Below are 23442 nucleotides of genomic sequence, written 5' to 3' on the forward strand. Positions count from 1 at the left end.
CTCACACTCTACGGACCGGCTGGCCAAGCGCGGTCGCACAATTAAGGGCGACGATGATGACGTGCCCGGTCGGTGGTAATCGCGGCGAAGTGAAGTCGCCGGACACACGTGTGTGGCGTAATCCGCGGCACGTGGCGAGCCCGCGCTCGCGAGCAATTTACGCGTGCTCCGCGTACACGACAAAACTATTATTCGCGATCAAAAAATGTTGTTCACGGATTGATTGAATGTTTAACATTAACCCAAAAACGGAATCGATGGTACAAACAAGTAAAGTACTGATCTCACCAAGTGGCATCGGCAGAGGACTGTCGTCAGCGAGGAGCAAGAACAGAGTGAGTGAATGCGCGCGGCACTTTCCTGAAGATTCGGTAGCTCTCCCGCATTATCCTTTTCTCTCTCCCTCCGGTCCGAAAGCACACCAATTAGCAAACGATATGTAATAGACACGCCCGCGCATGTGTGCAGGATTTTTACGATGTGAGCCGAGCGGAGTGTGCACGATCGAGAGAGGCTAGCGTATACCTATATCGGTTCGAGACGGAACACGCTCCCCCCGTTGCGAGGAAATGCGAGCAAAATGACAGATAGATAGTGCTGATGTGTCTGAGCGTGATGTAAAGTTTACAATAAAATTTGTGTGACTATGTTTCTATTGGTAATGGACAGAGTTGTGTAATATTTCGTGTGTATTCTCCTTGAGCGGTTTTGATTGATGCAACTCGGGTGATTCCGTCGCTCCCAGGATGAACCTTGAGGACTACTCCCAGCAGCCACTGAGCACACGGCAGCTTCTTGTCGATGAGGATGACAACTGAGCCGACCTTTATTTCACCCTTGGACGCGAGCCACTTCTGTCGCCTTTGGAGCTCGCTGAGATATTCCAAATGCCACCTTCTCCAGAAATCTTGACGCGCTCGCGAGATAAAGCGCCACACGGATAGACGGTTCGCTGGAACAGAAAGGAGATTATCCTTGGGCAGCATCGTGAGAGGGCGACCAATTAAAAAATGAGCAGGTGTAAGCGCGGAGGGGTCGTTTGGATCGGTAGAAAGAGTGCAAAGGGGCCTGGAATTTAAAATACTCTCGACTTCTATGGCGAAGGTGTTGAGCGCTTCAAAAGTCAAAAGTTGTCCACCGATTACGCGTTTAAAATGATGCTTGAATGATTTCACCGCCGCTTCCCATATATTCCCGAAATGGGGCGATAATGGCGGATTGAAATGCCACTGAATGTTTTTTCGTACGGCTTGATGGTGGATTTCTTCGCGAAAATTTTCAGAATTAAACGTAGCATACAGCTCCCGTAGCTGATTATTCGCACCTACAAAATTAGTCCTATTGTCGGAGTATACGTGAGAGGGAATTCCACGGCGCCCGCAAAAACGCCTGAATGCGCCCAGAAACCCGTCGGTCGTCATATCGCTAACTATTTCTATGTGTACCGCCTTTGTCGTCATGCAGACAAACACACATCCATACGCCTTGATTTTATTCCGATTACGAAATTTTTTCTCTTTGATATAAAAGGGGCCGAAATAATCTACACCAACATTATCAAAGGTCGCCGCTTGGTTAACGCGCGATTTCGGTAAATTGCCCATTTTTGCCTGCAGCGGAATGGTTTTGTGTCGGATACAAGTGACGCACTTTCGGACGATTTTTCGGACTTGGGATTTTCCGTCCAGTAACCAAAAACGCTGCCGTATATTAGATAAAGTGGTTTGAATGCCGGTGTGGTGATGATCACGGTGGATTTCAGTAATAATAAGTTTCGAAACGTGATGATATGACGGTAAAAGTATAGGGTATTTCTGTTGCTCGGGAATATTCGCGTTGCGCAATCGACCACCGACGCGTATTAGACCATGTTCGTCTAAAAACGGATTCAAGGCGGCCAATTTAGTATTTTCGCCGCCGGTCCCCGATATGCGCTTTATCTCTTGGCTAAACTGCTCATGCTGAATTAAAGAGAGTATTTTTCGTTCGGTTTCTGTTCTTTCGCGCGTACTGATTTCCCTTTCGGTATAACGACTGAGGCACAAACGTGACGGACGCAAACGTTAACAATAGGAAATTGAATTGAGCAAAGTGGAATAAGATGAAAAACGATTAAATAAAGTGCAAATAACGGGCTGTAAAATAAGGCAAAGATTTTTTCGCAATCCGGGCAGTTCAGAGACCATAATTTCTTTACTCGCGGGCCAAGTGTCAACGGCCCTTCTCAGCCAAACGGGTCCCGAAAACCAATTGGCGTTCCGCAAAAATTCTGTTGGAAACTGCCCTCTCGATAACGCATCAGCCGGATTATCCTTTCCGCTTATGTGTCGCCATTCTACATTATCACTGAGGGCTTGAATTTCGGCAACGCGATTCCCTTCGAATACTTGAAGTGCTTGAGGGGATTTTTTGAGCCACTGCAGCACGATCATTGAATCCGACCAAAAAACTACCTGATCTACCGGCAGATTCAGTATCGCATGTGACTCCTGATACAGGCGCGCTAAGGTCAAAGCGCCGCATAACTCGAGGCGCGGAATTGTCATAGCTTTGAGGGGGGCTACTCGGTATTTAGAACAAACTAATCTAACACGTACGCGGCCGCTACTATCGCTTGATCGCACATATAAACATGCCCCGTACCCCGCCTTACTCGCGTCGGAAAAACCATGGATTTGTATATGCGTCGGGTTGCTTATTATCACTCGTCGCTCGATGGACAATTCGCGCAGGCAACCGATTTGACTCGCAAGCAAGTTCCATTTGGTATATAGAGCCTGCGGTACCGACTCATCCCATTTAATTTCGGCCTTCCAACATTCCTGCATAATCAGACGCGCGGATAAAATTACTGGGCCTAGCAAACCGAGAGGGTCGAAAATTTTCGCAGTTTCGGAAAGAATGTAGCGCTTTGTTAATTTGACGGATTTATCAATGGGTTGCACAGAATATTTGAGGTTATCGGATTGAGTATCCCAAAATACGCCTAAGGTCTTCTTTAATTCGCTTTTCTTAGTAGCCCGGAATAAATCAATTACTTTATTATCTGATTCATTCGACAAACGCAAATTATTGGAGGCCCATTGACGTATATTAAATCCACCCCTTTGTAATACTTTAATCAGCTCGTCGCGTATTTTGAAACACTCATCGAACGAATCCGTACCCGTTATGAGATCATCCACGTAAAAATCGCGCTTCAGAATTTCACTAGCTCGGGGAAACTTAGCGCTCTCATCGTCGGCGAGCTGTTGGAGGGTGCGTATGGCCAGGAACGGCGCGGATGATACACCGAACGTCACGGTATTGAGCTCATATGCTCGAATCTCCCCTTGACTATACCACAAGATTCGCTGATATTTTCGATCGTCCGGATGTATCAAAACCTGCCTGTACATAGCCTCGATATCGGCGGTGAGAGCGTAGACGGGTAGACGAAACCTTAACAAGTGCTCGAATAGCTTAGGCTGTATAGTGGGTCCGACCATTAACGCATCGTTTAGCGAGCAGCCTTTGTTTACCTTCGCCGACGCGTCAAAAACTACTCGCAATTTTGTCGTGGCGCTCGAGGGCTTCAAAACGGCGTGATGAGGAATATAATAGCCTCCTGACGTTTCCTGCTCCATCAGCGTCATGTGTCCCAAATCGATGTACTCTTGCATAACCTTTGTGTAATGCGCTTGATATCCCGGGTCGGCATTAAATTTACGTTGAAGAGAAAAAAAGCGGCGCAACGCGTGTAACCGAGTATCACCGAATGAAGGATCACATGTACGAAACGGAAGGCGCACTATATATTTCCCACTCGAGACGCGTTTCGTGTGTTGGACGTAGTGACTTTCACACAGCGTTTCTTCGAGCGATCTGGTAGATTTATCGGTCGCATCCTCTATTGCCCAGAATTTGGTTAGTTGGTCAGCTAATTCGGTTAGATTACAAGAAATCGAGCGCGCTTCTACGTCGTTATTTATACCCCCAACAATGGTCCAGCCCAATCGCGTTTTTTGTAAAAATAAGTCGCAGTTGTCCCGTGACAAATTTATTTGGCCTATCGAAAACAAGGAGAGGGTGGCGCCTGCGCCAATCAATAAATCTACGGCCCGAGGAAGGTGGAAGCACGGATCGGCTAATCTCACGTTCGCAGGAATTTTGATTTCACCTCGTGGAAACGGCTCGCTCGGGACGAGGTCGGCAATCCTCTCTACCGTGAGAAACGTTAATGCTCTTTTAAACTGACAAGTACGCGAAAAAAAGGTAAGATTGAGACTGTTCTTCGACGTCGATTGCATAGCGTCCATTGCGTTGATAGGTACTACACACGGCTGCATGGGTAGTTGAAGTTTTCGCGCAAAGCTCTCCGTAATAAAATGCGCGGTCGAACAAGTGTCGAGTAGCATGCGGGCTTCGATACATGTACCATCCCCACCCTGCACGTCAACTACCGCGCTCATCATGAGCTGGTGTTGTGACGTACGAGAAGTCGTGCTTAAAGCATCCACGCTTAGTCAAGCGGCTGGTTTATGGGCTGGCTCGAGTTTGGGGTTGCCCTTCGATTTGGGGTCAGCATGCAACGAAGTGTGATGATGGCGAGTGCATCGTCTGCAGTGCATAGAGGGGCACTTTCCGAGGTGAGTACGGAGACAATTACGGCATAAGCTTGTCGTTTTCACGAAGTCCCAACGCTGTTGGACAGTTAATTTATCATAAGCCGGGCATTTAAAGAGCGCGTGATTGTCTCCGCACTTAGCGCAAGCGACTGTAGCGGTGGTCGTGTTAGTTACGAGCACACGGGCTCCAGCTTCGTTCTTCCGCATTTTTGACGGACCTGATTGATCTGCACGACGCTTTCCGGCGAAACCGTTCCCCTGGCGCACGGGTGCTTGTTCTGATTGTTCGAGTCGATACGCGAGATTTTCAATAAACGTATAAAATTGCTCAAGCGTGGGCAGCGTCTGCAGATTCACGGTTTTTTCCCACTCGTCAAGGATAATCTTAGGGAGCGCGCGCTCAAGAATCGCGAGAGTGAGGTGAGGATCGGGTTTTACGCCTAGAGAAGCGAGCTGAATAATGTGTTGGCGCGTATCATCGACCAACCTTGATAGTCCGTCGGAAGTAGCAGCCGTTATCTTTGCCAGATCGATAATGGCGTTAAGGTGTTTCGATACTAACACGCGTTTCTTATCGTATTTATCATTTAGGAGTTTCCAAGCCGGCTTGTAGTTTTCCGCACTCGTCTCATAAACCGCGATTTTACTCAGAGCGGCTCCTCGCAGGGAATTCTTTAGGTACATGAATTTATTGAAGTCATCGATATCAGTGCGCGAATCAATCATGTTGGTGAAGGTATTACGATACGACAGCCACTCGCTGTGATTGCCGTCGAACGTTGGGAGCTCAGGCACGGGAAGTTTCGGTGGACGCGGTTTATCGAGCAGCGTTGAATGACCGCCTGGAAGGGTAGCCGGGTTATCCAGCGACGTGGAGCCCGACATGTCCTCAACCGTGCTTGACACGCTGTAAAAATCGTCCTCGATACTAGTGAAAATTGTCGCCAATTCGGTATTCTCGGAATCCAGTTCTTCAAGTTCGCAGTGTAAAGCTTCATACTCGTGAAACAGCGTGGTCAGGTTCGCGAGGCGCAATTTCGCGTTAGTTTTATCGAGCTTCTGCTGATCGAGTAACTTCGACAAGGTCGTAATCTTCCCTTTAAGAGTCGAGCGCTTTTTCGCGATGTTGGCTATACGTTGAGCCGTGCCCGCCATGATGTCTCAGTAGCGAGGGCGAGAGAAATAATTCAGTACAAATTAACGTTAAAACTCGGAAGCGTTACGCTGGCTCAAACACGTCGCGGTGGCACGATCAGATAAGCGATGAGTTACACGTGGCGTTAAGCACGTGAATGCACGAACGGCAATAGGTGGAAAAGTCACTCTTATATAGTAGGAGAGTAAAACTAACACAGGTACTTATCTGCTGGCTCGGCTACAGCTGCTGGAGAGCGAGGTATCCTTGACGGGAGCGACGGCCGAGTTGATGATGTTGCGTGCAGGCAAATAACAGATGCCGTTGTTCTTCTTCCTTGCACTTTATGTGTGTGTAGGAGAAGAAAAGAAACGTGTATACGCGTGTTCACACCTCACAGGAGGCACCAAAAATGTACGTATATGTGAGGGTCTCTTCGCAGTTGAAGAGGCCTCGTGTTCAATAAGGGAATTTACGTTAACTCAATAATAATAAGCGAACTGAATTATTTGAATTTTCTCAAATGTACTAAAGTATCTACATTAAATATAATAAAGGACAGGATGGATCTGGTCGGGTAAATACTAAATAAATAAACAGAATTGTGGGAAAAAGCAGAGAAGCATAAAAAACCCAATTTATTAGAAAAAAGCGGACAAATTAAATAAACTGTAATGTAAGTAAAACAAAATAATGGAGGTGTGAGCAGCGTGTGTATGCGTGTGTAGAAAGATCAGAAAGACGGTCAGTAGAAGTAGAGTACGAATGGGTCGGCACGTGGTGCTGAGTCTGAGAGACCGGGAAGACGAAGACGTCGATTCCACGTGTCACTCGAGCTGGTGGACGTCCAAGGAGGTAGGTAAGAGTGGAGAGAAGCTCTCACACTCTACGGACCGGCTGGCCAAGCGCGGTCGCACAATTAAGGGCGACGATGATGACGTGCCCGGTCGGTGGTAATCGCGGCGAAGTGAAGTCGCCGGACACACGTGTGTGGCGTAATCCACGGCACGTGGCGAGCCCGCGCTCGCGAGCAATTTACGCGTGCTCCGCGTACACGACAAAACTATTATTCGCGATCAAAAAATGTTGTTCACGGATTGATTGAATGTTTAACATTAACCCAAAAACGGAATCGATGGTACAAACAAGTAAAGTACTGATCTCACCAAGTGGCATCGGCAGAGGACTGTCGTCAGCGAGGAGCAAGAACAGAGTGAGTGAATGCGCGCGGCACTTTCCTGAAGATTCGGTAGCTCTCCCGCATTATCCTTTTCTCTCTCCCTCCAGTCCGAAAGCACACCAATTAGCAAACGATATGTAATAGACACGCCCGCGCATGTGTGCAGGATTTTTACGATGTGAGCCGAGCGGAGTGTGCACGATCGAGAGAGGCTAGCGTATACCTATATCGGTTCGAGACGGAACAGTATTCATCAATTGATTGATAAATGATTATATAGGTAGATATGTAAGAAAATGAAACAGCAGATAAAAAAGCAGTTTCAAGTTAAGAGCAAATAGCACGTGTTTATTACGTAATTTCGATGTCTTCTTTCAAAATTTTATTTGAATGCATGTAACATGTAAGTTACTTGATTTTTTGTAAAGTAATGTTGTACTCCGTCTTAACTCATTGTACAATCGTAATTCAGTAATGTTCTCTTTGAATTCGGTTTTCAGCTTTTGTTCTAGTAAAAATAAAGAAGTATGATAATTTTACATGTACCCTGCAAATTACGTGTATCTGAAAAAGAATGCAGCTTTATAAATTAATTTGCAGCTGATTATCAAGTTAATTATCGAAATGTCAATTCAACAAGTGCTATACTTTTAAATGAGCAAATGCCTGATTGTATAGAGAAAAGGATAGATGAATAAAAAGATAGATAGATAAATAGAAATATAGATAAATAAATAGATAAATAGATAGATAGATAGCTAACTAGATAGGTAGATAGTTAGATAGATGTATAAACAATTTGGTATATGGATAAATGAACAAATTAATAGATGGATGAATAGATAGTTAGACGGGTAGATAAATAAATGCATAGGTAGGTTGATGAGTAGATAGACAGATAGATTTATAGATTAACAGATAGAAAGATGAATTAGCTAATAGATGGATAAGTAGATAAAAGGACGAATATACAGATGCAAAGATAGATAAATAAATGAAGTAATGGTTGAATAGAAGCATAGTTAAATAAATTGATAGATAAATAAATAAATAAATAGATAGACAGATAGATGTTATAATAAGTTATTAAATATATTGAAAGATAGATAAATAAAAGGCTTAACAAATGGTTGGATGGATGGATAATGGATAAAATGGTTGGATAAATGTTTTTATTAAACGCGATGTTTAACTCCTGTGACAGTAAAAGTAAAAAATATATCAATTTAACATTTGACTTGCAAACTACGTATATTTAAAAAAAACGTATTTTTATACATAATTCTGCAGCTGATTATTGAGTTCTTAATCAAAAAGTTTATTTAACATGTGCTATACTTTTAGATAAATGAATGCCTGATTTGAGAAATGTTAAGATAAATAAATGAATAGACGAAAAAATAGATCGATAGATATGTTAGTAGATAAGTAGATAAATAAATGGTTCGGTGTATAGATTAATAAATTAATAAAAAGATTGATAGATGGATAGTTAGTCAGGTAAATAAATCAATGGATGGAAAGGTGGATTCAAAAATGCATACATGGATAGATAATTGAAAAACTAAATGGCTCGATAAATAAATGAGTAGATAGATCGATAGACAAATAGATACATGGACAGATAGATGCATCATAAGATGGATAAATAAATAGTTGGCAGGATAGGTGGAAAAGGAGATGAATGGACAAATAGACGAATTCATGATGGACAAATAAATAAAGGGGTAGTTAAATATATGCAAAGCCAAATAAACAGATAGATAAATAGATGTTACGATAAATTACAAAATTTATGGAGGCATAGCTAAAAAAAATGAATAAATGTTCTATAGATGATAAATAAGTGAATGTCTTTCTACATAAACAAATAAATACATAAATGGATTAACAAGTAGATGTGTAGATAAATGAATGGTCGGATAAATAAATAAATAAATAAGTAAATATACGGTAGGATAGATGCATAGATAGATGTATGGATGAATAAATTGATAAATAAATAGTTGAATAGATAAACTGATAGTTAATTGAATAGATTAATGGGTATAATGATAGGGGGATAGATGATCAAAAAAGCAGTTTACAAGTAAAAAGTAAAGACTACCCTTAGTATTTCGATTGAAATTTCCATTGTCTTTTAAAAACTTATTTAAATGCATGTTATGAAAAAAAGATCTTGAAAATTTGTTAAGTGCTGTCATAAAATATTTGACTATATTTAAATAATATCTTTTTTGATTGATTTTTTATTATTCTGTTTTTAGGTGATTATATAATGCATGAAGCCGAATCGGACTGGAAGAACTACGACTGGGACGGTATGTACATTTTCGTCAATAACATTGTATTTTCATTAAAAAAACTTAGTAGATATTTACGTTTTTTTGAGACAGAATTCTTAGTCTAGATGTACTGTATTTATCAATTGATTGATAAATGATTATATAGGTAGATATGTAAGAAAATGAAACAGCGGATAAAAAAGCAGTTTCAAGTTAAGAGCAAATAGCACGTGTTTATTACGTAATTTCGATGTCTTCTTTCAAAATTTTATTTGAATGCATGTAACATGTAAGTTACTTGATTTTTTGTAAAATAATGTTGTATACCGTCTCAACTCATTGTACATTCGTAATTCAGTAATGTTCTCTTTGAATTCGGTTTTCAGCTATTGTTCTAGTAAAAATAAAGAAGTATGATAATTTTACATGTACCCTGCAAATTACGTGTATCTGAAAAAGAATGTAGCTTTATAAATTAATTTGCAGCTGATTATCAAGTTAATTATCGAAATGTCAATTCAACAAGTGCTATACTTTTAAATGAGCAAATGCCTGATTGTATAGAGAAAAGGATAGATGATTAAAAAGATAGATAGATAAATAGAAATATAGATAAATAAATAGATAAATAGATAGATAGATAGCTAACTAGATAGGTAGATAGTTAGATAGATGTATAAACGGTTTGGTATATGGATAAATGAACAAATTAATAGATGGATGAATAGATAGTTAGACGGGTAGATGAATAAATGCATAGGTAGGTTGATGAGTAGATAGACAGATAGATTTATAGATTAACAGATAGAAAGATGAATTAGCTAATAGATGGATAAGTAGATAAAAGGACGAATATACAGATGCAAAGATAGATAAATAAATGAAGTAATGGTTGAATAGAAGCATAGTTAAATAAATTGATAGATAAATAAATAAATAGATAGACAGATAGATGTTATAATAAGTTATTAAATATATTGAAAGATAGATAAATAAAAGGCTTAACAAATGGTTGGATGGATGGATAATGGATAATGGTTGGATAAATGTTTTTATTAAACGCGATGTTTAACTCCTGTGACAGTAAAAGTAAAAAATATATCAATTTAACATTTGACTTGCAAACTACGTATATTTAAAAAAAACGTATTTTTATACATAATTCTGCAGCTGATTATTGAGTTCTTAATCAAAAAGTTTATTTAACATGTGCTATACTTTTAGATAAATAAATGCCTGATTTTAGAGATGTAAAAATAATTAAATAAATAGACGAAAAAATAGATCGATAGATATATTAGTAGATAAGTAGATAAATAAATGGTTTGGTGTATAGATTAATAAATTAATAAAAAGATTGATAGATGGATAGTTAGTCAGGTGAATAAATCAATGGATGGAAAGGTGGATTCAAAAATGCATACATGGATAGATAGTTGAAAAACTAAATGGCTCAATAAATAAATGAGTAGATAGATAGATAGACAGATAGATACATGGACAGGTAGATGCATCATAAGATGGATAATTAATAGTTGGCAGGATAAGTGGAAAAGTAGATGAATGGACAAATAGACGAATTCATGATGGACAAATAAATAAAGGGGTAGTTAAATATATGCAAAGCCAAATAAATAGATAAATAAACAGATAAATAAATAGATGTTATGATAAATTACAAAATTTATGGAGGGATAGCTAAAAAAAAATGAATAAATGTGCTATAGATGATAAATAAGTGAATGTCTTTCTACATAGACAAATAAATACATAAATAGATTAACAAATAGATGTGTAGATAAATGAATGGTCGAATAAATAAATAAATGAATAAGTAAATATACGGTAGGATAGATGCATAGATAGATGTATGGATGAATAAATTGATAAATAAATAGTTGAATAGATAAACTGATAGTTAATTGAATAGATAAATGGGTATAATGATACGGGGATAGATGATTAAAAAAGCAGTTTACAAGTAAAAAGTAAAGACTATCCTTAGTATTTCGATTGAAATTTCCATTGTCTTTTAATAACTTATTTAAATGCATGTTATGAAAAAATGATCTTGAAAATTTGTTAAGTGCTGTCATAAAATATTTGACTATATTTAAATAATATCTTTTTTGATTGATTTTTTATTATTCTGTTTTTAGGTGATTATATAATGCATGAAGCCGAATAGGACTGAAAGAGCTATGACTGGGACGGTATGTACATTTCTGTCAATAACATTGTATTTTCATTAAAAAAACTGAGTAGATATTTACGTTTCTTTGAGACAGAATGCTTAGTCTAGATGGACTGTATTCATCAATTGATTAATAAATGATTATGTAGGTAGATATGTAAGAAAATGGCCCTCGATACGGTCCAGGTAGCCGAGGCCAATTACCCTACGGCATGGGCTCTGCTTGAAGCGCGCTACGAGCACAGCCGCCTTCTCGTCCACGACCATGTCACAGCCCTGCGGAACATCAAGCCACTCAGAGACGAGTCCGCCCGCGGGTTGCAGAGCCTCTTGGACACCCTGGAGAAACATCGTGACCAGCTTCGCGCCTTAGGTCGTCCCGTAGCCGGCTGGGACGATTGGTTTGTCTCGTGTGGAATGACGGGCATGGATCCAGCGACGAGGCGTGCATGGGAGGAGGAGCTCCAACGGTTGGAGAGTACCGTTTCCGGCTCCGAGGTTGACGCCGCCACATTCGCCACCTTGACCGACTTTCTTCGGCGCCGTTGCCACGCCGCCAGCTCTGTCGAAGCCTCGCAGCCCGCACGTCCCTTCAGCGGGACAGCCGCACGCTCGAACTCCTCGACATCAGGACGCAATTACCACGCCCTCGCCACGAGCAACGATACGCCGTCGTGCCCGGCGTGCCACGAGGGCCATTATCCCGGGCGTTGTGCGCAGTTCCAGGGGCTTGATGTACGCGCACGGAGGGAGCTCGTCTACCAGGCACGGCTGTGCTTCAATTGCCTCCGACCCGGGCACGCTGTGAAGTACTGCCCCTCCCGGTCGGCTTGCCAATATTGCCGAGAGCAGCATCACAGCTCACTGCACGACGGCACCCGTCGCCGCCGCTCGGGGCAGCCCGACGGCTCTACATCATCGAAGCAGCCTCGCACGGACCCGCCCACCTCTTCATCGGGAGAGCACTCGACTGACGCGTCACCTAAAGCGTGACTAGCCGTGCTTCCGACCGCCCTCGTCCATCTGAACGGTCCTCCTGGTCGTCGAGTTCCGGCCCGAGCGCTGATCGACGCGTGCTCCGAGGTCACCGTCATCTCTACGACTCTCGCGCGCCTGGTCGGCGCACGACTAGAAACCATCGAAGCCAGCATCTCCGGCGTCGGCGGCGAGTCCGCCGTCCGGTCCAGAGTCCGGGCACATCTCCGCCTCGAGCTTCCAGGGCCCGCACCACCGGTCGCGCTGACAGCGCTGTGTTTGCCCAGGCTCGGTCTGGTATCCCCCTCCACCCCGCTGCACCCGGAGGCGATCCGGCAGTAGGCTGACTGCGAGGGCCTCACCGATCCTTCGTTTGGCACGCCACACTGCGTCGACCTCCTCATCGGCGCCGACTACTACCACTTGCTGCTACGACCCGGCTACACTCAACGAGGAGAAATTGTCGGGCAGCGCACAGTCTTTGGCTGGGTATTGGCAGGCCGTGCCGTCGGGCTCGCTCCAGGTACGTCGGCCGTCTGGGCAGCTGCCCAATCCGACGTGGCTCCGCCTTGGCACAACGAGCTGACCGCTCTGCTACAGCGGTTCTGGGAGATGGAGGATCTTCCTCAGGCTCACCGCCACTCAGATGAGGACATCAAGTGCGAGCATGCGTTCGCAGACCACCGACGCGCCGCGGACGGACGGTACATCGTGCGCCTTCCGCTGAAGGGCAGCGGTTTGCTTCTTCTTGGCGACAGTCTTCAGAGCGCCAAGGCCTCCTTGGCAGCCCTGCAACGCCGGCTTCGGCGAAGCCCCGACATGGCTGTGGAGTACAGTCGATTCATGGCTGACTATCTCGCGATGGGCCACATGCGCCCGCTCACCAGCGCTGAGCTTGCAGCTACAGCTGGGCCCGTCAACTACATGCATCATCATGGCATCTGGCAGCATGATGATCGCGGGCGCAAGCTCCGAGTAGTCTTCAACGCGTCCAACCCGACTTCCAGTGGCCACAGCTTGAACGACGTCCTCCACGCTGGACCCAGACTCCAAGCCGCGCTCCCATCGGTGCTCATGCGCTGGCGGCGGTACCGCATCGCCTTCTGCAGCGACATCCGCATGATGTTCCGGCAGATTTGGATCGACTACCGTGACGTCGACCTGCAGCGGATCGTCTGGGCTGCCGATCTCAGCCAGCCTCCAACCCACTACCAGCTGCTCACTGTGACTTACGGCGAGTCGTGCTCGCCTTACCTGTCGCTGCGTACCTTCCAACAGCTATGCCAGGACGAAGGCCACAACTGGCCCGAAGCTGTGTCAGCCGCCCTGTGTGACCGCTACGCCGACGACTTTCTCTCCGGGGCCGACGACGTCACCGCGGCTCGGCGCCTCCGCGACCAGCTGAGCGGGGTCATGAAGGCCGGTGGCTTTCTCCTGCGGAAGTGGGTGACCAATGTCCGCGAGCTGCTCGATGTTCTGCCTGAGGACGTCCGCTTACGTCCGACCTGGGAGCAGCTCAGCGCTGGAGGCCTCGTCAGCGAGCTCGGGGTCAAGTGGGATCCACCGTCGGACTGCTTTCAGTTGACGCCTCCACCACTCCAGCCGCAGAGCACAAAGCGGACGATGCTCGCGGGTCTGTTTGACCCATGCGGCTGGCTCGCGCCGATCGTGTTGAATGCCAAGCTCTTGCTCCAGGATCTCTGGCGCGCCAGACTGGGCTGGGACGAGCCTGCGCCGATTTCAATGACTCGCCGATGAGCGGCATTTACCGCCGAGCTCCAGGCAATTCCATTGAGCAAGGGCCCCGTGCTTTCGGTCGCTTCACCTCTTACGCCGACCGAACTCCACGACGCTTTTCTCGCGTGTGTACGCCTCAGCCAGGAGAGATCATTCTCGGCCGACCTCCAGTGTCTTCGACGGGGCGAACGTCTGCGGAAGACGAACCCCTTGATACCGTTAGCAGCCTTCCTCGATGACGACGGGATTCTGCGCGTCGGCGGGCGACTCGAGCATTCGCCGCTGACCTACGAGGAGCGACACCCGCCGATCCTCAGCGGCGCCTCTTCCCTCGCTTCCATGGTCATCGCCTGGGCGGACTCTCGGGCGCTGCACGGTGGATACCGTGTCACCAGTGCCTACGTCTGTAAGCGCGCTTGGCTCCTCGGCGGGCCCCGGCGGATCAAGGCTCACCTCCGCAGGTGCGTCGTCTGCATCCGGCTGCGAGCGCAACCGGCGACTCAACTCATGGCCCCACTGCCGTCGTCCCGAGTCTCCCCTTCTCGTGCCTTTGCCTGCACCGGAGTGGACTACGCCGGCCCTTTCCATGTACTCTCCGCCAGAGGACGAGGAGTCCGGACCACGAAAGGCAACATCGCCGTTTTTGTGTGCCTCGCCACCAAGGCCCTGCATCTGGAGCTGGTCGGCGATCTCTCAGCTGCGTCCTTCTTGGGCGCCCTCCACCGATTCGCTGGACGCCGCGGTCGGCCTGGCGAGATATGGAGCGACAACGCGACTTGCTTCCGCCGCGCTGATGTCAAGCTGCGCGATGCCTTGCTGACAGCCGAGCTGGACTGGGGGTTGGTCGCGGGCTCTCTCGCTGATCAAGGAATTGCTTGGAAGTTCATTCCACCGGGCGCTCCTCACTTCAGTGGCTTGTGGGAGGCCGCCGTCAAGTCAACCAAAAGTCACCTCCGGCGCGTCATGGGGTCACGCCATCTCACCTACGAGGAAATTTCCACGGTGCTCGTTGGCATCGAGATGGTCTTAAATAGCTGACCACTGACACCGCTATCTGGAGACACTGGAGACCTCGATATTCTCACCCCAGGGCATTTCCTCGTCGGTGGCCCTCTCAACTCCATCGTTCTGCCCGGCCCCCCTGCGGAGAGCTTGGATGCGCTCGCCCACTGGGAGCTCGTTCGGGGGGTCCGCGCCCAGTTTTGGTCCCACTGGAGCCGAGAATACCTCAACACACTCCAACAGCGGTCAAAATGGACTACTCCTCGCCGGAACTTCATCGTCGGCGATGTGGTCGTCCTCCTCGACGCTACACTTCTGCAGTCCAGCGGCCGATGGCCGATCGGCCGTGTCATCAGCGTCCACCCGGGAGCCGACGGCTATGTCCGCGCTGCTACCCTCAAGACGGCGACTGGCGTGTACGAGCGACCCATCACCAAGATGGTCTTGCTGCCGGTGTCGGCGCCTCCCGCGGCGCCTCCCGCGGCTCCGCCGCCTCCCGAAGACTCCCTGACCGACCCGGGTTTGGCGGGCGGCACGTAGTTCTTCGATCCAGAATCGAGGCGGGCGGATTGTTTGGTTTCGCGCCCGAGCGCGACAGCCGAGTGAGGCGCTGCGTGCACTTCCGCCATGCTCACGGGCTTCCGCCTTGCCAGGAGCCGCCTCTGCGTTCGGGCACTTGAGCACCGCTCTCCGAGACGACCGGACGCCTGTCCCGCTCACACTCACGACGCCTCTCACGCTGTAATCAACCCTCTTGTAAACCATTGAATAAAGTAGTTTACTCTCACCCGACGTGTTCCACTAAACATTGGCTGTAAATGTTTCAGCAAAATAAGGACTGCTTTTATAATTAGTTCAGTTGATCCTTTTCAAGTCAACAGCAGCACCTAGTAACCTTTACGTTGGTAAGATTATTAGCATTATTCAATAAAGTCAGAGGTAAATTACGAAAATTAATTTGAAGAATAATTAGCCATGACTTTATACACAAAAAAAAAATTAGTTTCAAATTTTTTATAGCTCATTCTAACTAACGTACATCAATCTTAATTAACTGTATGTTGGCAGGAAATAAATAATTTGTATTATTGAATAAGCAATCAGACACGGCTAGCGACATATTGACTTATTCGACGAGTAGGACGTAATTTTCTTTGAAAAAATAGCATTGATTCACAAGTTAAAATAACTTTTTTTTTATGTTGACAATAACACCAAACGACTTTTACATTTGTAGTATGATTAAAAATAACAAAGTTTATTTAATAAAATCACGTCAAAAACAACAAAAAATTTATTTCGCTTAAAATTTAGGTGCACCTCCCATCACAAACATACTTAATATTGCTTATGAATTATGTAGAATAAATATCGCTGTAACCTACAACACTAAATGTCTTTCGTACTTAAAATTAAGTAAATGAATCTGATGTTGTAATAAAAAATTATAACCTGATGTTTAAAGAAAATATTTTTTCTAACATACTTAATTTTTACATGACCTATCTTTCGAAACATAGTATAAAGTAATTCCATTGAAGTTAAATGAAAACGATTTTAACGTTTTTAAGGTTGTATTAGTTTTAAATATTAACACGTGGTATTAAAGTATAATTTTCGCTAAACATACATTTACCAGTCTTTTATTAATCTAGCCTAACATGCTAACGTTTTAACAATGCTGTTTAAGAAGTTGGAGTATGTGAGTAGATCTACATACAAAGATTTTTATGTATACAAACAATCTAAGTAACATAAATAATTTTTTCGTTCTATGGTTATATACAGCCTGTGTGTTTGTCTATTTCATTTTCCAGGTTTTCTTAAAGCTTTCAATTTATCCAATATCAGTAAAGGTAAGGTTTGCTTCAATTCAAAAGTACTTTGCAACCCAATGGGAGGTGTATTATATTTTTTAAATTGTTATGTCTATGGATATTTATGCTTTTATATCTTTGGATTTTTCGAAGCATTTTCGCCCTTCGGTTGTTTTTTGCTATTATTATTCATCAAAAATAAGTATTTTTCCTTTTTTTACGACAGATTGTTTATTTAATATTATTATTTGTAATCATTCAGCAAAAGTGAAAGTTATTAAGTGTTCTTTTAGACTTGAATAGGATAATGTTTCCTAATTTTTAAATCAATTCTACTTTGCTCAAAGAGTTACAGCCAATTGTTTGTCAAATGAGTCAATTTATGGCTAGACGTGTCGGATTATTTATTTAATAATAAAGAATTATCAACGTTCTGTCAGCGTAAAAGCTGTAAGAGATTGTTGTATGCTACTAAGAAATAAAGTACACAAAATTTGAAAGAAATCCTATTTACGTAAAGACAGTAACTGCTGATTATTCATAAGAGTTAGGTATTTATTTTAAGTATAATTATTAATTAAATATTGTTATTAATCATTTTTCTGCCAATGTATAAGTTATGAGGTGTTGTCGTATACTTAAAAAGAAAGAACTTTTCTAATTTTAAAAGCAATCATATTTTTGCTTGAAGAATAACAGCCAATTGTTCATTGAATTAGACAATTTGTTGTCAGTTATGTTTAATTATTTATTTCGTTATAAAAATTATTCATTATCTGCTGACGTAAGAGTTTTTGAGGATTGTTGTACGCTACTAAATGAACAAAACAAAATTTGGAAGTAATTCAATTTATAAAGAAAGTGGCAGATAATTATTTATTGAAATTAAGTATTTTCCGTTTTTTACGAATGATTGTTTATTGAATATTATTATTTATAATTATTCTGTAAACGTAACAGTTTTTCGAAATTGTACGCTACTTAGAAGTAAACAACATAAAATTTGTAAAAAATCCTACATTAATAAAGTGACAGCCAATTTTTCAGTTCACACCAATTGCATAGTTATTGCAAGCTTTGCACGTATTTACGAGAATTTCTGTCTCAGCTGTTCTTTAATAAAGCGATAGAAAAATTACAGGAAAACTTATTCAAACATGTAGGAAAACCTTTATCGCTGAAAGACTCATCAATTTCAAACTTCACCACATACATTTTTTTCTTTAAGTTTATAAATTCACTAGCAGCCCCCCGTCTCGGCTTCGCCCGAGACTTACTAAATAAAACACCGTAGTGTGTTGACACGTAATGTGAAACATTTTTAGTTAGAAAATTTTACACATATTCCCGATACATCTCAGAACAAAAATCTTCTTATTAAAAACATATTTTTTCGGAATCCATATAGTTTATTTGGTCAAATAATAAGGTGTACAAATTCAAAAAAATAATTATGCTGAAAAGTACTGTGCGTTCTTTATGCCATAAAATAATCGGTGGCCATAAGAAGCCGTTGATTTACAGTTTCTCCCGTGTAATTCACGAAAACGGCTATTTTTTAAAGCTGTTAAGATTTTAAACCCCCAAAAAATTTATATTAAAAAAAAATTTTTTTTCTCATATCTCACAACTTTATTACCAGGGCAACAAAGTCCTGGACCTTAAACCCTACATTTTTATTGCCATAAAAACACAAATACATTTTCTACTCATTAAAAAATCTGAAGTAGGATCTTTAAAGATTTCAGAGATTGCTGTGAGGGTACAATGAAAAGCTGATCTCTCACGTAATGGACTCTTAAAAGTTGACGATTTTGACGCTGCTGTTTTAATCTCGATCAATTTTCTGCGTCAGTTTCTTGACGCCTCAAATTGTATTCATTAGATACATTTGAGGTTTTCTTTCCAATATACCCTTTTGCGACTATTGGTATGCTTACGACTTTTATGACCCCTAAAGGCTATTTTCAGTCAACTTTGTTAATTTTAATACATTTGTTGGCAAGGTAGTTCGACGTCCGATGGCCCTAAAAAAGACCGGTGAGCTTCTTAAGTTAACTCTTTTTTAACTGCAATTAACAGCAATTGTGACTGCCTGGATACCTCAGAGTGATCTTCTCTGGCTTACTGTTGAAGACCCAGACTGATTGGGAGAAAAATTACAAAGTCCGAAGCTTTGGGGCTAATTGTAGTGCTCTTTCCCAACGTCTCCCGGTATAACGTCAAAGACGTTGGTGTCTAAAGCACCTTTTTTATTTTGCAGATTTAGTTGTTTTGGTGATTTTAGATGGGGAGATTAGTTAGTGATACTTGTCCAGTGGAGGCTGCCCCGTTGGCTCAAGTTTTTTTTTTCCTTTATAGCTGTTATAGGTTTGCCCAGCGCAGACCTTGGAGAGGATCAGTGATTCCTGGTTGAATGCTTAGAGTCGAGAGGGTAATATAGAGTCGTCGGTCACCGGGTTTCCCAGCCCTGCGAAGAACAACTCCGCAGGTGACGTCTGCCAGTGAATAGCTGACTTGGTTTAATAGTGCCCATCTTTAGTTAATATAGTCTTTTAGTTGACAAATCGCTTTCGGAAATGGTAATAAAAATGTATTTGTTGGCAAGGTAGTTTACACTAAGGTGGCCCCTAAAAAGAACCGATGAAATTGATGGTAAGTAGAGAACGTAAATACTTATAATGGCCCTAAAAAGCGCCAGTGGTGAAACTTCCAGGCTATTCTTTATTATTATTCCTGATGATGAAGAGCTGGCTACGGGTTGCTTGATTCTTACCCTGGGAGTCTCGATGTACGGAGACTGTGATGGAGGGAGGTACGCCGCTGACCAAAGAATATCTCGTCTCGGGTCGTTCCCCGGATAACCAACTGCTCATCTTTAGACGGGAACATGTGGGTAAGCGCGTTGGGGACGCGACTACCAAGAAGGTAGCCGTTGTGGCTTCCCGCGTCCATCAGAGCTGTTTTACCTTGCTTACATTTGTAGCCACAAATTCTTTAACTACACCAGGTGGGATGGTGGAACTACCACACAACTCTGAAGAGTTGGTGCAGATTGTGCTCTGGCTAGATATGTCTCCTGGTATTCTGGCAGAGACGGCATTGGTTGGAATTAATTTCGTTGATCGCACTCGTCGAGATTCAGGGTGAAGGGACACTTGGGTTCCTTCCCCCTTAGAGAAGAGTGTCGTCCGCAACCGGGATAACCAGCTGCAGGACTATCACCAGTACCAGCATTCTTTGAACAGCTTGATGAGCTGCCGAAGCTCGACTATACAGCTAACGATACGCTCCGGCCTATTATAACCACACTTATTTAATTATGTTGCAGGTAGCTTCGATTTTATGTCGACTCCACCTAGCGGATTTTACTGAACTAAAGTGAAAAGCTGGCATATTTTTGCAAAACTTTAAGCTCATTTATTGCTATTGTTATTTAATTTTTTAAGATAAAAACTATACTAAAACCATCTAGGAAGTATCATGAATCAGTGTGCAATATTTCAGCAAAATCGGTTCAGTAGTTTTCGCGGTTAGCGATTACAACGGTTTTAGCGACTTTGCTTTAAATATTAGTAAGATAAGATTTATGCATTACCTATTTCCCTATACATATATTTAATAATTATAATAAATTCGATAAAATATGATCAAGTCATCCGTAACGCAGCAGTATCCACGTACCCATGCAAAGTCTCAAACATTTTGAGCATTAGGCTAATGTCACAACAGGATAAAAAAATTGTAATTATATAAAATTTGAGTATTCTTACTTTCTACAAGTTAGAATTTTTTAACAATTGAGATATGGTTATTTTTTAAATTTATCCTCGAAAATTTCTAAAACTTTTTAAATTTCGCGCGTAACGAATCAATGTCCGGCCAGTGTACATCTAATTATCGATGACAAACCGAAGAGATAACGATAGAAACGATGTGGGAGGGGGGGGGGAAGACAGAAAAACAGAGGTTTTGTCAACGCATAGCCAAGGCATTGTTACTTTCGAAAATATCAGTGAACAAATACCTTCTCGGTGGCTCGATTATAGAAATGCAGTTCCGCCGGTCTCCGGAGTGAAGCATCATTTGCTGCGATTAGTACTTGGATGGGTGACCGTTCGGTGCTCTTCGTTTCGCCCGTGATGTGTTCGTTTCGAGGACCGGTTAACTGTATCTCTGTCGTCTTGACCAGCTTGAAGGTGCAGGAGTTAGTAATCCTTGTGTCTATACGTAGACACTTGGACCTAACTCTTGCCAACTTTTGTCTTTTTTTTTCTATTTTTACTTTAAGATAATGTTTATCAATGTCCTTGGCATTAAATACTTTTTTACGCATGTTAAGCGAGTTTTTAAGCATACAAATTGACGTTAAACGTGTATGGCCCAACTGAGGAACACCACAGGTGTGACATTATCAGTGGGTAATAAAAACATGGTATATGGCTTCTTTTTTTTTAAGGAAATATGGTCCTGATTTGTTTAGTGTAGTTAAATTTAAAAAAAAAACTTCTCTCCAGCTGGTTGGGGAAAACAAGCCTTGACGCATGCTTTTTCAAATTTTGCACGTTAGGTGTATTATTTGCGAAATATTTTATAGGTTTAGCTCTTTCTGGTTCTTATATTTTTGTAAAATTTTCTAATCTAACATTTTTTAAAAACATATATTAATTTATTTGTAAAAGTAGCGACACGTTGATAGTACTTCATGAATAATTTTTTCCTCGATATCTCACGCAAAGACGTGTTACATCGAATAGTGACAATAAATTTTATTTTTCTTGATACATCGTCAGCCTCACAAAGTTGTCGGATAACAATTCAAAATCGGTCAAGTTTTTTCTCGTTTTTTAGGCGCAACATATACAGTTTGTATGGCACTCGTAGTTCTATATTGTCTTATACTCATACATAAAAAAGTTACTTACCAATAATGATTTAGCCAAGTACTACATAAAAAATATACATTAAATAGATAAAAAGAATTACCTCACGTTTTTAGGCACGACTGATTCACACAAGTGCCCTGTATTTTTGCCAGAGTAAAAAATGTAACCGCCACTTATAAAGACATGTAAATAGACTATCTGAAAAGATGGTGCTTAGATTTGGTTTGTAGTTTCGTGTTCATACCAAAACCCGACAGTTTAAAATTTCGTCGAAGGGAAAAATTTTACCAGCCCCAGGATTTGCACAATTCTGATAAATTAAAGTTATTTTTTTTCAGAACCATCTTCATGTTTGAAAAATTAAAAACATTGAAAAACATTAATTAAATCGTTTTTTTGCTATATCTTTTAGTTTGTATTAATGGTGTGTGTTACTGTATAAGTAGTAAGAAAAAATGCAAGTCTCATCGAAGTATAACTTTTTTATATCTTTAACTTTTATTCAAATTACAATCCTGATGTATACGTAAAGGCAATAAATATTTAAAAATAATTTGAAAATTTATTTCTGGAGAGTATAGTAAAAAGTTGACATAATTACATCAAGTTGTGAATACTACAGTTGTAGATCTCAAAAAAATACAAACTTTTGAAATTTTTGTATATTTTTTAAAAACTATTTTGATGCTCTGAAAAATGAAGGAAGTACTTTAGCAGGTCAAAAAATCAGTATTTTTAGCCACAGCTTATGTTTTAGATTTATGTATGGCCACGGAAAATTTAAGATCCTGTGTTACATTTCGCAGAATACATATTTGAATTCAAAATGTGATTGTTACGATCTGGACATTGATAATTCACACCTCGATTCACACAAATAGCCAAAAACCGAAGTAATAGTGCTCATATTGAATATAAAAAAAAATTTGTTTAAACTTTTACGATTATGATTATACTTTTCGTTTAGGTAAGAGTTTTTTTTTAATGCACTACGTGGTACGGTTACATGGTATACTTAAGCTTATAGAACTTCTCCGCCTCGTACACATAGACGGCGGCGTGGTCAGAGTTAAAAACTCGCACGTCGCCTTGTGTTTTGCCTTTTCTTTCAAGCCTCTTGTGTAGCAGTTCGCTTTTTTTTTTTTTTTTCTATAGATAATGTGGTTTCAAGTAAATATTAAAAAGTAAGTATCAAACAAAACTTTTTGTTTAACGCTAATTAAAATTTAAGATTAAAAATGACTATAACAGAGAAACTATGCAATAATTATACAATCCCAATATATCATTGATTAACTGTCGTTATTTTTAATATTAAATTTAAAAAAATATCAGTTACTATAAATACACAAATTATTGCACAGTTAACTAGTTGCAAGTGCATACTAAAAAATGTGATCAGATATTTAACACTTTATTTGTAAATTCACATATGTTAATTATAAGAAATCCCTATGCTTAAAAATTTATCCAGGAGCAGAGGGATAAGATCTGATTTTACGTAAATAAAGAGGAAAAAAATGTTTATACATCCAAGTATGGAATGAAAATATTCACATAGTTGTTGCGCGCTTTTTAGGTAAGTCATTCGATAAAAAACGGCATATTTCAAAAGCTGATGTGG

At 41.8% G+C, this 23442-nt stretch overlaps 3 protein-coding genes across 3 annotated transcripts; 1 reads left to right on the plus strand and 2 right to left on the minus strand.

Annotated features, from left to right (window-relative positions):
• Positions 1 to 644: 644 nt before the first annotated feature.
• On the minus strand, positions 645 to 4451 carry LOC149373704 (uncharacterized). The gene is made up of 2 exons (XM_089596084.1): positions 2137 to 4451; positions 645 to 2034 (listed from the first exon to the last, which is right to left on the minus strand). The coding sequence occupies exons 1-2, from the start codon at positions 4449 to 4451 to the stop codon at positions 645 to 647; spliced, it is 3705 nt and encodes a 1234-aa protein (XP_089452210.1).
• Positions 4452 to 4505: 54 nt separating this feature from the next.
• LOC149373705 (uncharacterized) lies at positions 4506 to 5762 on the minus strand. Its single transcript, XM_089596085.1, has one exon. It carries the CDS (start codon positions 5760 to 5762, stop codon positions 4506 to 4508), a length of 1257 nt encoding a protein of 418 aa, XP_089452211.1.
• Positions 5763 to 11566: 5804 nt separating this feature from the next.
• On the plus strand, positions 11567 to 15151 carry LOC106640746 (uncharacterized). The gene is made up of 4 exons (XM_089596086.1): positions 11567 to 12332; positions 12399 to 12673; positions 12719 to 14107; positions 14159 to 15151. The coding sequence occupies exons 1-4, from the start codon at positions 11567 to 11569 to the stop codon at positions 15149 to 15151; spliced, it is 3423 nt and encodes a 1140-aa protein (XP_089452212.1).
• Positions 15152 to 23442: the final 8291 nt, after the last annotated feature.

Source organism: Copidosoma floridanum, unplaced genomic scaffold (assembly GCF_036245765.1).
Source record: "Copidosoma floridanum isolate Cflo_tuat_1 unplaced genomic scaffold, Cflo_Japanese_pri ptg000029l, whole genome shotgun sequence".
NCBI lineage: Eukaryota > Metazoa > Arthropoda > Insecta > Hymenoptera > Encyrtidae > Copidosoma > Copidosoma floridanum.

What these genes read in the sequence shown, in the direction of transcription:
- LOC149373704 (XM_089596084.1), bottom strand. Translation starts at nt 4,451, where the DNA reads ATGAGCGCGGTAGTTGACGTGCAGGGTGGGGATGGTACATGTATCGAA. An exon ending in AATCTTTGCCTTATTTTACA is followed by an intron (nt 2,035 to 2,136) that starts GCCCGTTATTTG and finishes TTTGTGCCTCAG; the next exon opens with TCGTTATACCGAAAGGGAAA.
- LOC149373705 (XM_089596085.1), bottom strand. Translation starts at nt 5,762, where the DNA reads ATGGCGGGCACGGCTCAACGTATAGCCAACATCGCGAAAAAGCGCTCG.
- LOC106640746 (XM_089596086.1), top strand. Translation starts at nt 11,567, where the DNA reads ATGGCCCTCGATACGGTCCAGGTAGCCGAGGCCAATTACCCTACGGCA. An exon ending in GTTTGCCCAGGCTCGGTCTG is followed by an intron (nt 12,674 to 12,718) that starts GTATCCCCCTCC and finishes ATCCGGCAGTAG; the next exon opens with GCTGACTGCGAGGGCCTCAC. An exon ending in GACTGGGCTGGGACGAGCCT is followed by an intron (nt 14,108 to 14,158) that starts GCGCCGATTTCA and finishes GCCGAGCTCCAG; the next exon opens with GCAATTCCATTGAGCAAGGG.